We start from the raw sequence: 17,375 nt of genomic DNA on the forward strand, positions 1-17,375 counted from the left end.
CACTCTCCATTGGACATTATAAGTTAAATCAGTTGCTATATGGGCTGGACGTACGTGGAAAAGAAGATTTTCTAAATGCCATCCTTAAAAACAGAGACTGGTTTCCTGGAGTTAAGCTGAACTCATTTAACCCCAAGGCCCCCTTAGAAACTCAGAGGAGCAATTCCGAAACGTGAGAACTTCTTCCTTCTCCTTACCCAGGCTGGGGAGGATTTTTCAGGAGCACCAGTGGCACTTACAGAGTCCCACCAAAACCTGGCAGCAATCAGTTGCTTTTGAAAATCTGCATACACCTCTTCGATTAGACCCATGTGGCTAGCAGGAGGCAGAAGCTTATTTATAGCTCTAACTCTGGCCACCTGAAGAAGCAGATCAGCAAAACAAGAGGAGCTGTTTTAAAACAATGCTTTTCAGAGCTGACCTGTGCTTTAAGTTCAACATTTGATGTACAAGATGTATGGAAAATTGGGAAGAGCTCCCTGCACTGCCAGGAGAACATATGTACCTGAGTATAAAGAACAGGTGATTTATTTGAGATGGATTGATGTAGCAGGAAGCTAGCCAGAAGAAAATGTTCTCTGCGGAGCTGCAAGTAATAATGGTTCAGAGATTCACAAGATAACAGGTACTATATGAGAAGTATCCTAAATACAACACATATAGCAGAATGCAACTGATGCTGAAAGTGAACCAGCTATGGAAGTAGCTCAGCTACTTTCTGCTCCTTGCTTTCCATGTTTGTCCTCTCTTCCTCAATTTACCTTCCTGAAAGCAAACTCTGTTGAGAAATAAGAGCTCTTGTTACAGGCAAGCACTATACCTAGCTTTATTCATATATTCATGCTTATCCATATCCACAATATACTTTATACTTACATATACACACTACATACACTTCTTCTGAATTAAGCTCTCACTTTTCATGTGCTTTCTGCAATGTCTGTTCCAAGCTGTTCCAAGTTGTTCTTTCCAAGGTTAGCATAGGGCAGGGGTGCAACTGCCATCATGAGACAGCACCCAGAAGACAACAACCATCTTAAAAACTGGTTCAAGACATAAAACATTTGGAAATCCCAGCATAAAGCAAAACTTGTACTTCCAGCTTTGCAAGCTATGGTGCTGGAAACAACTTCATCTCTCCTCATTCCTTCCCGTGAGGGAATGTGCTGTAAAATATATTTTACAATTTCAACAAATGTTGCTTTGGCAATAGGATCATTCCTATGTACTGCTCTTATCCAACAGGAAAAAGACCACTTATGTGCTGAACCCCTATAACTGCTCAATTCCATCCTGGTTTTAATTAGAATTTTCTTCAAACCGCTCACTGTTTCTACATCAGGTGCTGATTTGGCACTATTGAGGAAACAACCAATAAACTTCACAATCAATCTGCAGTTAGTAGCCAATCCAGATCAGCCTGCTTGTTGTTTTCTTCCTTTGTACATTTTCTCATAGAAAGTAGCAATAAATTGGAGACATGTGGTAAACTAGAGCAGCATTTAACTAGTCGCACGTGGTCTCACTCCAGTCCACTGAGTAACAGCACAGTATCTGCACCATTGACTTTAACATTAGTAGCAAGGACATCATCAACAAAACCCAACACACAACTTACTGTCTTTGTGACACTGACTTGGGAGGCAATGCCTAAAATTTTCTGGTTGGCGCCATGCAGATGACCAGAGTATTCTCTGCAGTGCTCAGAGCACTTCAGCACAGGGTCATGTATGCATTCCTCCATCAATATCCAGATCCCATTTCAAGGAAGTTAAGTGTGCCTAATCTGAATTTAGGGACCCAGTTGTACTGCACTACACCCAATGCAAACAGAACTAGCAAAAGGGTCAAGACACAGCAGAGCCTGTGGGCATGTACAGCTACTGCAGGAGCATCCAGATGCACAAAATTTACAAGTGATCTACAATTTCAGCTCGATTAGTAGGTTTTCTCCAAGTACGTAACTCAGTGCAGTCATTTGTCACTGAGCTCAAGGGAGCAGTGCAGAGAGAAATAAGAACCATTTCTCGCTGCAGCCTGTCACCTGGATAGTCAGCATCTCTCAGCACTTGCACTGTTGTATAAACTACATCCCTCCCAGCTTGGTCAAGTATGTCCATCACTCTGCACATATGTAATCTTCGCTATTTTATTATCTCAACGATGGAAGAATTAGTTCACAGTGGGAAACACATTAAGAGAAGACTGCCAATTATTTTGTCTGTGTTACTAACTTCTTTAATCCCCTGTAATTGCATCTAAGGGGGATTCATATCTACTCAGATCACTTCACAAGAGACACATAGAACATAACAGAAGCCCTTATACACCAGGGCTGGAAGAAACAAGAACTCTGCTACTGGTCCTCCAGAATATCAAACACATTAGCCATTACCGGATTGTAACTTAGAAACAGGACAAAATGGCACTATTCAGGTGAAACCCAGGTCCAGGAATGAACCAACCACAGCCTAACAATAAGAACCTAGTTTTGTAATAAATCCCTTGTGGGCAGAGGGAAAAAATCTGTTTGTCCATTTCAGAAGCTCACATCAAATGTTGCAAGGCTCTCTGAAACCTTTTTTTGGTTTGGAGATGTAATGTGTGGGTCCTCAAGCCAAAAGAACTATGGCAGGTCCAACAGCATCCTCAATTCACATTACAGGTCATCAAGAGACAAAACAGTTTTCACACTTTCCTTTGTACTGACACATGAGCACTTATCCAGTTAAGATGCAGAAAAAAACAAAGACAGTGAGATTCAATCCACAGAAACTAGAGGTGATGTAAGCAGTAAAAGAATTACCAGGGCAGTGGCATGAAGAGACACAGCTCTTGATAAACGAACTCAGAATGCTGAGCAATTTTTGCATTTAGTTGTCCCCAGCCTTCCAACTTCCAGAAATGATTTACCTGATCTTTCTTTCTTCCCTAGGTTACAAAAAGCTTTGTCTTCTCCATAGCGTGCCTTATAGCAGTCTTTTCAGCCTACTTCTTCAGACTGGTGTTGCTGCAACAAATGGTGCTGGGCCCAGCCTGCAGATATCACTCACATGTGACTTACTGCACAACACAGTAGTCCATTAGTTTGGTGGAGCTGCTCGTGTCAACATTACAGTGTATGTTCACTGTGTTTTATCTGCTCCTCAGATAAGTTTCTAATATGCAATGCCTTAGATGATGTTAAAACTGGCTCATGTTCGAAACATTCGCTATGCAACAAAAAGAGATAAATTAGACCTACTAGGGCATTTTGTTATGCTCATTTTGACTCAGACCTGCCAACATATGCTGACTATCTAACTAAAGTGGAAGACGCTTTCTGAAGCTGGTGATTAGGTAAAGCTTGAGTTACTCTGACACGTTTGGGAGAAGAGATGCTTGGAAAGCAAAGCTGTCCACTGTGGGCAGTTTAAAGAAAAATCAGATACAATTTATTCAGCTGTTGCAAATGGATCCATCAACATGTTTCAGAATCATTACCATTTTAACAAAAAACTATCAGATTTAATCAAATACATGAAAGAAGGTCAAAATACACAGAAATTGTTTTTACTAAGTTATAAGCAAAACATCTTTCAACAAAACTTAGCAGTTGGATATTCCTGTACCTCATCACCCGCGTATGCATGACTTCACATCTCTCTAATCTGAAGGATTACGGTGATGCAGTAAAGAAATACTTTATCAATACAGTATCTGTGCAGATCCACGCAACATTAATTACAGTATGTTTTTAAGTAAAGCTTAAAGCATTTAAGATTAATTTGGACCGGAGAGGAAAGATTACAAATTTGACTCCAGTGCATCAGTGTGCAGTGACTATGGAGCAGCTGAGGAGTGCAAAATGTATCACTTATTGGTGACGACACCGTTTTCACTGAGTGTGAGCAGTGATGAAACTGGTTTCCAGAAATTCACAAAATATTACCCAAAAAGGTACTTTTAATATCTGAACATCTTTATAAAGCCTGTGGAATTTTGCGGTATGTTTGGTTTTGCATTTAGAAAACAGTACTACGTAACAGTGCAGACAAACACAAGCTAATTTGGGACTCTTCGTAAGAACACCACTATTTATACACTGAGCTGCCTCTGTGGTAGAGCTGCTCACCTCGTATGCAAAACCATACTATTATGACTGCGGCATCAATTCATTAATCAAAATGACAGAGGGTCTTATGATCAAACGAGAGGTTCTGGTACTTCTTATGACAGCAGCACTTGTGCTACAGCCATACTGGATCCATTTGCAACTGAATTGGTAACCAGCTATTTTCTATACTCAAAAGAATTCTGATTTATGATGTGCTTGAAATTACTGCGGATTTCTATTAAAGACAAACACTTGGCAGTAAGGTACCATACTTACCTGTAATTTAGTTATGTAACAGTAGTATCCTCCATAGACCCCACATCCTTTGGGGTTTTTTGTTTTTCAGATATGCAACTTTCAGAGCCAACTTGGCATTTTTTAAAGATTTTGGCCTTTTTCCTGAGGCCTTAAGCAAACCTCAAGCCATGAAGGAGCAGGGAATTTAAACAGGCCTGCACAGACTCAATCAGCAGTTTCCTTTCCACTGACATCCACAGGAAGCTATCTTGTATGGAAAGATGGGGGCACGCAGACATCAACAATTACAGATAGGCCACTTTTCCCACATTTGGAAATGAGCAGCTCAAGGCTACCTATTTAGTTAGTGTCTTTAAGGCATGGGAAACCTCTGCTAGCTGGCAGACCTTTCCTTTGAAAAGTTTACTCTTTGCTTCTATTACTAAGCAGAGGGCAATAATAAATTAAGGATGCAAGATGACAAAAAATGAACAAAAGAAAATCACATTTTAAGGAAAGTTATTTAAAGGTAACAACTTCTGTAGTCCGTAAGAGTACCACTTTCAAATATATGTCCTGACCCAAATATTTTAGGTATACTCACAAACCCAGTCACTAAAACAGAATTTGGACACAGATGCTCATACAGACACAAATCCACCCAACTTAACTCCATATCCTGAAGATGCTACAATCTCCTCTAAAACATAGAAATTATATTTCAATATTGCAGTACACTCCTTTTGCTTGCATTTGTAGCCTGTTTATTTGTATGTGGACACATTTCTGGTTTGGTCTTTAGAAACATCTGCCTAGCAATCAACAGTTCTAACTGAGGATCAGTTACAAGACAAAAATCACAGACTAAGAATCTATCTGGAAAAGGGAACAGCAAATTTAGAGGACCAAAATATAAAGAGGTGACATACCCTTCCTCAATTGTAACAGAATTCATGATGATGCAGTTTGTTATCTTAACTTTGTCTTTTATGGTACATGCGCTGCCAATGATGGAGTGTTTAATGGATGTCTTCTCCCCAATTTGTGTGGACGACCCAATGATGCTGTCTGATCCAACCTAAGGAGGAAAAGAATGGAAACTGAAACAGGACCTGGAACTCTGACATGCATTCTCCATGCATATGCTCCAAACAGCATGTCTCAAGCATTCATCCACAAAGCACACACTCTGCTCTACCTTTGGACACTCTCGGCAGAGGAAAGGTCTTAAAATGTGGGGCCCAAACCATATGCAAACAACTGGGACAGTCTTCCCAAGGTCTACCAACTCAATATAATTCCATTAGTTGTCCTAGCTCTGCAGCCCTCATACAGTAAGGTAAGTACTGTGTGAAGTTCTGCTGAAACTCACTGGTTTCATTACGGTTTGTCTCATGAGATCTGCAAAGAGAAGGCTTGAAGCTGATATTCAACCAAAATGCTTTAGCTAGAAAGCAGATATAAAATACTGACCCCTCCTAAATCTGGTGCCCTTTGAGAGGAAAATTGCTCAAATATCACAAATTGCCAATAGGGAACAAGAGACTGTAGTGTTTGTCTTGGGGATAAGGTAGAATTTTTTACCAAATATGCTTAAAGATAGAGACTGAAAGGCAGGAACACATGGGCAAATCTGCAAGCAGGCTCTTGGCTGTATCACTCACCTTGTAATTCTATACTACAGAACTCAGTTTTACACCCAGCAGTGGGACAGAATTTTAGGAAGCAGTTCTTGAGCAAAGGGCATACAGACTGCATTAGAAGAGCAGAGATGGGGAAAGGGAACACCTACCATGCCTCTGTCAGTGATCTGTGCAGTTGCATGGACCAGTGGTTCTTCCAGTCCCAGATTAAGCAATAGTTTGGGAACCTGGATGGAGGAATCGACATCACAAGTTAATAGGACAGTGCTATATCTGTATGTGACATAAACATGGGTGGCTATGATTTCCATCGTGAGTCTGGCAATAAATTTATTAACTTATAGAAGAATGTAGGTTCTTACATTTTAAATCTGCAACTGGTTTATCACCTTCCCATTTTGTAAAGGAGCGAGGTATATTTCCATGTGTTCTACATGTCTCCCTCTCTACTCAGCTTCCCACTGGTGGAGAAGTAATGGATCACCATCAGCAAGCAGACTGATTCCAGCAGGACACGGTGACATCCCATATACTACTTTAAAGGTTTGTCCTTCACCTGTCATTTTCAATGCAACTCAAAATGTTCTGTATCATTCCGTAATGCAAGAGAGAGAAGGAAGCAGTATCAAATATAAACTGGCGTAAAATGACAACTGTGTTCAGCCCACTCACTAAGGTACTGTGCTGAGAAACAGGCAACGAAAACGTCTTTCAGATGGTTTAGAATAAACTGAAGTTGATCGAGTAGCTATTCCAGATGGTAGAAAGCTGCAGAAGAAAAGGCTCTTGACAGAGAGAAGACAGGTGTTAGATAAGCAGACAAAGCAGCAATAGTAATAGAGAGGGGTCCATGAAGTAGCCAAGAACAAGCCCACAGAGAGAAATTCTGAGCTGGTTCCTGAAAAAATGGGGCAGTCACTGCAGTCAGAGGATGGGATATCAGTTTATCATTCCCTCTTTTCTGGGTGAAGGAACAGCCTGAGGCATTCTGCATCTCCTGGCGTCAGGCCGGGGCCAAGGTCACACACCGCAGAGGAGGTGATGACAGCATGGGTGATGATACAAGGCGAGGCAGAAGGCTCACAGCACAGCACTGACAGTGCTGCGTGGAGTCACAGAGCAGTGATGCAGTGTACAGTGCACCTCAGTATGACAGAGACAGGCAGGCAAAGAAACACAGAAGATACGGAAGGTGACAAGTTGACTTGTGAGTGCCAAAAGGTCTGTGTCATGGCAGATCGTGTGCCTGAGTGAGAAGGAGGGCATGCTGGAGCTGCTGTACAGCTCTGCACATGCTGTTTGGACAGCCAGGATGAGAGTGCTGTCCATACAGGAGGGCAGCGTGGCAGCAGAACAACTGGGATTACCCAAAGGGAGAGGAGAGGCCACTCATTAAATCTTTCTTTTCTCACCTAGGCACATATTTAGACAAACCTCTTCAGGAAGCTCTATTTTGGAGATCTCTACTGCTGTATAATTTGGCAGAGAGTCGGTAGTAATTTCCATACTTGCTCTGAAGGAACTACCATATAGTATGACTGTATAAAGTGGCTTCCTTGGAAAGCTGGGACAACAAGAGCTGATAGCTATGGAGTGAACCTCCAGAAGCAGATCCCATACATCTGAAGAAGTTGGGATCAGATCAGAAGAAAATATCTTAAGATCTTAAAATGAGATGATACTTGCAGGAAATTGCTTGGATATTCATAAAATGACCAATCCATTTCCCTTCCAGCATGCAAGGATGGGTAAACAGTGCTGTTTTCATACGATAAGAATTTTCACAGTTGATACTTCATTTGGATGAGTGCGATGAGCTCAGATGAGCTCACACCTCTGAGCTACCTTTTCAAGTTGCCTGCTGTCCCCATTAGACACTATCATAGTATCAATAAAGTTGGAAAAGACCACTAAGACCATCCAGTCCAACCCCAATCCACCCCACCATGCCCACTGACCACGTCCCTCAGTGTCACACCCCCAGGGATGGTGACTCCACCACCTCCCTGGGCAGCCTGTTCTAATGCATCACCGTTCTTTCTGAGAAGAAATTGTTTTTAATATCCATATTGAAGATCCCCGTTAGCTCTTCACATCTTGGAGATGGATCTTCCCACTAGATTTGTTTTTGTTTGTTTCCTTATTTCTTTTCAGACATAACAAGTTAAATCCTTTGGTCCAAGATGCGGATGCTACAGAAAACCACCAGTTCATCAAAACACTACACTCTAGGCCAACCCAGTAGGATCACACGCTGGCTTGGTGAAGGGACACTGACCTCACCTGACACACAGCAGGACTGCCACAACAGATAGAGCTTGAGAGAGGAGTTCACACCAAGTCATACCTACAGTGTAGGCTGGGGAGATTCCTACTGTCTAGTGTTACTCTGTGGGAAGAGAAAGAAACAAGGAAAGGCTCCTGCCCTTCTCAGCAGAAAGGTGGTGTGGTGAAACAAATAAAGGATTTTGCTGGCCAAAGCAAAACTCTTATTAGAATCAGCCAGTGGTAGTGCAGCCTGAGGGGTGAACCAAGAAAGCTACCAGCTCAAGCATTTAACTCTGAAAAGGAAGGTTAGATAGGGGGCAGGAGTCAGAGGGAGTGCCTGGGTCAAGGGAAGGTTTAAGATGTGTTTGGATTTAATTCATCTTACAAAGAAACTATTTCCTGCTATTGAAGATAACTCCCTCCTGAACCCACCTGCCCACACACAGGCTGCAGGCATCCAGAAACCCAGCTGGAAGTGAAATGATGTGAGTAAAGTGTTTCCTCACCAGAAGGGCAATGGGTTAGGATGCCATTCCTTCCCACAGCTACTGGACTGGACTGCTACTGCTCTGGGAGCCTGTCCTCTTGGACAGCAGAGCTACAGGTCCAGGCTTTGCAACCAGTGAATCAAAATCTGGTTTGTGAAGACCAAGAGCCAATGAGACACCAAAAGTCTTCGTTAAAGACCAATAAAACAAGAAAGAAAAAAAAGAACATGGAAAGAAATGTTTATACTTTATCAGAATTAACAAGAGAAACCAAATACAGCGGTGCTGAAAAAAAGAACTCCTTTCCTCCTTTCTCACAACCTCTCATTAAGCTCTGTTTTATGCTTTACTTCCACATAGTTTCCTTAGAAATGTTACCGTTCTGGAGAAGTTATAAATTCAAAGAAAATCCTATCCAATGTTGAAGGCCTCAGTGTGATTTCAAAACACTAATTCTATGTACCACCCAGGAGCAAACACATTCCCTGAACTGACCAAAATGTAGAATATTTAGGTTAAGGAAAAAAAAAAAAAGAACAACAAAAAAAAAACCCACATGGAGTCTGACTGGCTCAACTCAATAACTTTTTACTGAAGTGGCTGCTGCCAAATGTACACGCACACTTCCCCTAGCAAGCGATATTCTCCCTTTAACCCTTTGGGCACACTGATGCTCCAGAGGAAATTTTTCCCTTTCTGACAGCAGTGTTGTGTCTCCCTTCTCTTTCTCACATCCTTAAGAGCAAACAACAAACAAACCCAAATCACTTTATTTCTGCGTTCACCTACAGGAACCAAGGATAAAGAGCTCCAGTGTGTGAATTCATTCTGCCACGCTGCAATTTAAATTTGCATAAATTCATTCCTTACTTCTGGTAAAAAAAAAAAAGAAACCAACTCAATTTGAGAGCAAAGGCAAGGAAGTGAACACCTCCAGGACTCCAAGTACAACTATACTGCCCTACCAGCACTGCTTCCAGCAATCCTGAGCCTCATCCTACTGCACTCCATGTCAGTTTTTCAGAACTAAAGAAAACTGTCCACATCTCGTAGCACAAAGCTCATCACTTCGAGAGTGAAATGACAACTTTTATGTTGCATCAGCAGTGCAGTAAAAAAAAATGCTCGTATTAGAACTAAAAGCTATCAATCACCAGCTCGTTAACTAGGACTTTTCTCTGCCTCTCTTTGATCTTCTGTGTTGTGAATTCTCAGTAATGCAACAGTAACTGAAAACTGCGACAGATCAACATTTCACCTCTACATTTACCTGCAGTGCAACTGTAGTGAAACCTGTTCACAAAATAATCCTTTCATAGTGGAAAACATTAGGCAATAGGACGGTAGGGGTAGTTTTCAGACTTCCTGCAAAACACTACAAACCTTTGTCATTATCACCTAGATAAACATCTGCTAGGAAGAGTCCAGCTAGAACTGATCTTGCCTTCAGGACACAGAGGATGCTGACTACATGAACTACTGAAGCTACTTCCAGCCTTATTTTCCACACTTCTTTGCTCTTTGGCAGCAATTTTTGTCATTCCCCAAACTCAGCAGAATATCTCGGGTAGTTTTCTTGGCTAAATCAAAGCTGTGGAAGAAATTAGTGACAGAACTGCTTCCTTGTCTCACGTCCCTGCGCAGCAGTCAGGAGGGTGATGCGCCTAGATAACAAGGCACCAATTCAATTCCCACACGCTGCTCAGCAGTACCACATGGAGCCTCTCCTGAACACTAAAACATCCCATAAACTGCTGTATTCCCATGACAGCTCACTGTTCTCACCTGTCGATTAGCTTCAATATACAACGCAAGCGTATTCACTCGGCAGCACAGTCCCTCTTTCATGATATGGACGTAGCAGCGTACTTTTCCTTCATGGAGAGTTTCATTCATATCTCCTCTGTGATCATTCCAACAAGAGTTATCTGGAGCAGGTTTCAGCAAGCTATTATCTTCCTTTATGAAACTATAAATGTCTGGAGAACACACACATGCATGAAGTTAGACGGGATTTAATGAAATGCTTTCTGAAGAGGAGTCCTATTATAATACTGTTGGTGAAGGGAGATCTTTGCCCCACATCACCTGAATGGTTTGATACTGAGTAATCATTAACAGATTTTATCACATGCAGTGAGTAAGTGTTATTTTTATTCTGCAGGTGGGAATCAAGGGACCGGGACAGATGCAATCTTTTGCCCAAGGTCACACAAGGAGACCGTGGAAATGCTAAAAATAAACTCCAAGATCTGAGATATCATCAAGTTCCTGGTTATGGCTTCGTCTGTTGCTCTACACAACGGAACTTCCTCCTAAAATTACATCTTCAAAAGTGCATTTACATGTACTGTATTTTGGAAAGATTAATGCAGAGCACCTAGCTGACTGGTGCTTGATTTACACCAAAAATAATGATTAAACGCACAATACTGTTTGAAAAGGAACTAGAGCCTTTGCCATCAGAAAGTATAAGAAAGAAAAGTAATTAATATTTCTATACAATCATTCATTTGCAGCACGGGGGATTTAAACGGTCACCAAATTTCTGATACTCATACTGACCTAGAGATGATTGTTCTTTTTTCTTTCGGCCCTCTTCTTTGTTGTCTAGTCCTTGCTGCACCGATGCAGGAGAAGAGAACTGTTTCCTAACCAGATGTGGGATCAGCTCACTCCGGAGAGATGTGATTGTCCTGGGGAAGGAGATGCACTTATGAAGTCCACAAACACTACAACTCGTGTGCCTTCTTTTTTTTTGCATAACAATAACAGATACTTAGCATATTTTTCACGAGGACACATAAAAACGCCTGGTAGTTCATCATGTGTGGCACTAAGGCAATGTTCATTAGTCACGTGCTTCTTTAATGCATTAAACTGTAAAGGAAGACTGCAAATACGGAAAAAGCTTCATCTTCAGAACTAATTCCCCTATATCTTAACAGAGATGCCTATAATTTAATAAGGCATCACTCTGCAATTCGTGCTTGTGTGCAGCTGGAATGTAGAACAGTGCCAATATCGTAATGGCCACAACTGCAATCCATTTTATGTGGCTTAAAAATGGCATCTGTTTACAGGAAAAGAGAGAATAAAGTGCCTATAGGGAAAAACCCACAGAAGCTCATTTTGTTTACGATCAAAATGTGGAAATGCTCAAAGATATCTGAAATATCTGATTCTTAAATGAAGGTATTTATGGCATAGACATTAATGATGTCCTCCAGCTCACACAAAACGCAAAAAACATTTTTAAGACTCAGCCTTTAACCAAAATCAGCTCATTTTATTAAGTGTAAGTCCCAAGAGTTTCATACTTTTAAGGCACCCTGGTCCAAAATTCATCATAACCAATAGAAAAGATTCCCAATACCTCAGCTGGCTCATTCTCCTCGTGTACAGACTCGTGTACACCCCAATACCAAGGTCAGGGAAATCATGAGAGGTTTGTGATGAAGGATGAACTTCAACCCAAGCCATCTATGCTTGAAACAAGGCACCCGATCACTATTACCTTCCCTCTTGCATTGATTTATGCACCGCAATAAATCAAGAAAAACCTCCCCCAATAGACAAATATCAGTCTAGAAAGTCTACAGTACAACAGGGTTATAACTTTTGTGAATTAATTTTAACTGTTAGAAGGTAATTTAATTTTTCTATAAAGCATTTGGGGAAAAAACAACAACAACAAATGAATAGTTTTTACAGTTGCAGTGCGTGAGCTGCAGTCTTAAAAGAGTTTTATTGTTGTTGCCCCATTATTTTAACAATCCGCATTTGTTACTGAATTGTGGATTATGGAAAGCAGTGCTTGGGAAAATCACGCGGAAAATAAACTCAAACTTGGCACACATAACAGGAAGTGCTAAACTTCAGAGGAGGGACTGGGAGAACTAAACAGAGAGCTTGGCTACATAACCCATCAAAAGATAACGTGCAAAAAAGAGGAGCTATTCGCAATGGAAACAGCACAAATAACAGGTTAATTTAATAGAGGGAAGTGCTAGAATGAGCTTCCTGAAGAGATTTTAGTTGGAAAAACTCCAGCAAAGAGGAATTTTAAACAGTTCACTCTTTGAGGAACACAGCTCACCCCCCTCTCAGGTCCCTGCTCAGGTGAATGACAGCGAAACAGAACTAAAGACCAAGACAATATTTGCTGTCTGTAACTTCGAGGGGAAGATCCAGATGTGATCGCTGGTTCAGGCCTAAGAAGAAACACAATGTTTTCCTTCTTCTCTACAAACAGTAGAGTTCAGTCCTTCGCTGTAGGCTGCGTGACATCCTCCAGCTGGCAACAGGATCATCCGAGCCACCCTGGATCTGAAATTCTTCTCTAGTCTACAATCTCCCTTTCTCCTTTCAAATCTTACAGTCATCTTCAGATAGCAGCATTTCAGGGAGTAACGAAGCAGAACACCCCATTTGTTAATCACAACATCTCCCAGCACTAACCACCAGCAGCCGCACACCACGGCTGTCCCAACACACGTGTGGCTGTGCAGATGGGCAGTTTACTAGCCTGAAATGTTTGTCTGCAGCTGTGCCATACAGCACTGATTTCCTGCTCAGGTTTTATACTCCATCCAAAACCGACAATCCCGTGTTTCCCTCAGAGGCTGGCCATGGCATTTATAAGATATATTACCTATAAAATATCCAAGTATTTGGCAGTCTCAAACAGTCTGATGCGGAGGACAACACAACATGGTAGGAAATGAAAGCAGTGGAAAGGGGGAAGGACAAAGTTTGGACTGTTTTTTGATGTTTTACTCTTTCCTGGCTAAATACCTGAAGTATTCCTGCAATTCTCTGAAGTGTCAGCCACATTCCTGCAGCAAAGGTAGAGAAAATCTTTGGGTCACCCCTAAGATGTGGCTCAGGAACACACCCTTCTTACTGGAAAAGGAAAAATGGGAACGTTTGCCTTTGCTTGCTTTTTAAGCAGAATATATTTGCAATGTTAAAGGAATTTGCCTTTGGAAAGAATTAAAACATTTACAGAAAGGCTTTTAGTGACAAAAATCCAGGATTTTTTTGTGACAGATATTGCAGTCGTGGAAATATGAAGTGATAGCGTGAGAATATTATCTGTCAACAACTGGGCAAAGGAAACATCTGGCTGGGACTAGAAAAGGAATTCAAATCAAAGGAGGAAAAGCACTGAAGAACCTTCATAAAAGAAAAGAAAAAAAAAACAACTTATTAAGACTTTGGAAGAACCAGCTTGCCTGTAATCTGGATTAAGGAGAAAACAAACTGAGAAGGTTTCTGATCCTGCGTGTTAAAATCTCTCATAAGAAAATCCTGAACTACAGATGCATACGTTGAGAAGTAAGTGCAAGACTGCACATTCTGAAGAAAGAAATCTTATTTATTCTCTTCAAATTGCAAATTTGGCATCACAGACGTTTCTAAGCTCGTTTTATACCTGCTGAGATCAACATAAAGAGAAATCTGACCATATCCAGGAGAAGGAAAGAGAAGGGGTGGGTAGAAGCAGAGGAGGGCATGCAAAATTTTGGCACGAACCCAATAATAAGCCAAATGTGAGTAAGCATGGTCTGACACCTCAGAGGCAAATCCAGACGGTGGAGACGATAAAAATGAACCTGCTTTTGGGAAACATCTGCCAAAACAAACATGCTTTCATAAACTGAGCCAAAGCGACAGGCCTTTTTTGAGGTCCTTCATTCCCCAGCATTTTATTTTTGAAGTGACATCTGCCTGTTTTCACCTCAGCAAAAAGGAGCAGGTTTTCAGTTTTCAAATGCTGAAGACTGACAGTGCCAATAGTCTGTTTCTTGTAAAGGAAGGGTACTAACCTTGCAGCACCTGGGAGGCTTCAGTTCATTGAGAACTATGGGAGATGAGCAGCAGTTTTGGAAGGGGACAATGACAATAATATTTTAAGTGTATAAAAGGGATAATTACAGGATGGGATCCTCTGGTCAAGAAGTAGGTCACCACAAAGTGGGAAATCAGCATCAGGAGACAGTGCGTACACAGGGGAAATGAAGACAACATGGCAGATGAACTCATACATAAGAAACAGCTGGAAATTCAAGAGATGCTTTCTTAAAAACAAAGGAATCCTGGCAAAAGCCTATATCTAATGTTAGCTCAGAGTACACATCATCCATTTACACTCAGCTGTCCTGCACTGACCTGGTAACTCTCCTCAGAATGAAGAATTACAAACCCAGGATATACAAGGTCACTCATTTAAAATGTAGAACATCAAGGTACTTGGCCAAACCACTGTAACTTTGCTAAGTACTATCGCCAGGGGAGAAAGAAGCACCATTCTTTTAGAATCCCTTCACATCTGGTCCCTGCACACTGTATCTTCCCGGTATTCCTGGCCTTGTTGTATGACAGAAAAGGCTTTGTGCTGAAGTCAGAATTTTAACTCATTAACAGGTGGAAAAATCCTACACCCTTCAGTTTCATATTTAAACACAGCTACATCTTTTCACCGAGTTTTAACCACAAACAGAATGGTCTGTGATGCAGCAGAATTATGTTTCTTTGGATGCTTGAAGCTCGTGCCTCTCTGCATTGCATACATTACATTATATCCACTACGGCCCACAGAGAGCCAGATCTAACTTGTTGCTGATGACTTCAGATGACACAGAGAATAACAACCCTCTGGCCAATGTTGATAATGAAAAATTCTCAACACGTACTTTATAGCAACTAAACAGGCTACTTAAGTCTAAATGTAAGTTATCTTGCAGAAATCTCAGTACTAGGAGATGCTGTTTGGCATGACTCAATGCAGAAATGGGGAACACACAGCTTTTATTTCCTGCAGCGATTTCTTACAGCCCTGAACAGGACTGTCAGTTCCATTTACCAGCTGTCATTCATTTTCATTTTCCATGTTTCACGTTAAACCCATAAAAGAGTATTAATGAGTATTAGCATTTTAATATCCTCCCCTTCTTATTAACCTGTGACGAAGCGTGAAAACTACCACTGCTGTCAGCACCCACCTGTAAAATCTGCTGTTCCCCTCCCTAGGCTGGTTCCCGGGGGGTCTCACTTTCTGTCATCATTAGCACAACCGCTATTGCTACAGGTGCAGATAGTGTTTGTGATCCACGGTCACAAGCAAGCAGAACACGAACTCTTTTGATACCTAGTTTAGTCTCTTATTTTTTAATAGCCCAGTGTTAGCTCTTGTATAATTCAACAAGCATACAGTGCATTGGCTTCTAATTGTAGCTTCGTAGCTTTCCACAAAGATCCTTCAGATCACATCAAAAGGAGAACATGAAGCTGTATTTCAGACTGGTGCTTGTAATTAATGTTAGAAACGTATACATAAATACAACTAAACAAATCCTAAGGCACTTACAGTTTGGGCCAAAAAAAGTTGCATGTTTACTCAGAGCAATAAAGATGTAAGAAAAAGGAGAGAGAAAAGGGGGGGGGCGGGGGTGGGGGAAAGAGGGTGTGTTGGAAGAAAGAGAAAAGTTAATTCTGAACGCTGTAGGTACATAGTTCATGGTTCTCATCGCTTAAAGGATAAAGCCAAATAACATTTAAAAATTCCATGTAAGCTGGGAGCTCTCTTGTTGAATCTCAACGTTATTTTCTCCTGATCCTTTGATGGAGATTAAAAATTTCCATGTGAATACAAAGAAAGAAACAACAGTTACTCTGAGATTTTTTTTTCCCCCCAGCATTTAATGCTCCAAACTAGAGCAGCCAGCCACCATTCCCATCTCCTCCCCCCTCCTTATGAAAAAAAAAAAAGTCAACTCACTTTGAAGAAAAGACAAAACAGGGTCAGGGCAAGGGGGATTAGGGAAATGATATTTGTATCATGGACCAAATTAAAATGTCAATGCAAGAGGCAGGCAAACATCCCTTGCCACGTATATACACCAGGCATGTTTCCTCAAGGAAACAGGAAAGAGATTTGAAAAGAGTTAATGCAGTCCTGAGTTAATAGCACCTGCCTCAGACTCAACACCACTTAAAAGACAGTGTTTGGGTCCATTTCCCACAATGTGGTTTTAACAAGCACAATGGAAAAAGCAATTACAGGCCTTTTCCCCTTCTTCTCACTGATTCACTACTAAAAATGCTGGAATTTCTGAGACATGCTAAGAATGCAGAGAAAGCTGACAAGGACTGTATACAAAAGGAAGAAGTATCAAAAGATAAATTTATTGGGTGTGCCACATCCTCGCAGGCGGCTAATTCTCCTCCTGTATCTTCCAATAATCTTTTTGCCTTTTTTTGGGTATACTCCGGGTTAATTAAAACAAAGGAAATCTCCAAGGTAACATTGCAAGCCAATAAACCACCAAGCGATTCCTCGTGCCTGATTCAAGAACCTCCAGCACCACTTGTAGCATCAAACAGATGTTATTTCTTGCTGTGTTGTCCTGCTCTACGCTCCAAATTTCTCCTACAAAAAGAGTAAGTCTCTTTCACACCCTTCCCAAATCTCATACTAATTAAAATATTTCTCATTGTCTTTTATTACTTTTGGAGCTACGGTGAACACAAAGAAACTTTGAGAAATGTTCTACTAGAAGGCAATTGCACATGACTGCATTTGTCTTTCCATACTACTTTCTGAACCAAACCTTCAAATCTGACTCACTCCTGCATTGT

The 17,375-nt window shown here is 41.2% G+C and overlaps 1 protein-coding gene across 1 annotated transcript in view; it reads right to left on the reverse strand.

The window, feature by feature from the left end:
- Nucleotides 1-17,375, reverse strand: part of EIF2B3 (eukaryotic translation initiation factor 2B subunit gamma) — a 90,902-nt gene that overhangs the window by 16,759 nt on the left and 56,768 nt on the right. Inside the window, exons 7-10 of the mRNA XM_072343018.1 lie at nucleotides 11,298-11,428; nucleotides 10,518-10,711; nucleotides 6,126-6,203; nucleotides 5,263-5,411 (exon numbers count right to left, since the gene is read on the reverse strand). Coding sequence (XP_072199119.1) covers nucleotides 5,263-5,411; nucleotides 6,126-6,203; nucleotides 10,518-10,711; nucleotides 11,298-11,428 — 552 coding nt within the window. The remainder of the gene's footprint in view (nucleotides 1-5,262; nucleotides 5,412-6,125; nucleotides 6,204-10,517; nucleotides 10,712-11,297; nucleotides 11,429-17,375) is intronic.

This window comes from Excalfactoria chinensis, chromosome 8 (assembly GCF_039878825.1).
Source record: "Excalfactoria chinensis isolate bCotChi1 chromosome 8, bCotChi1.hap2, whole genome shotgun sequence".
Lineage (NCBI taxonomy): Eukaryota > Metazoa > Chordata > Aves > Galliformes > Phasianidae > Excalfactoria > Excalfactoria chinensis.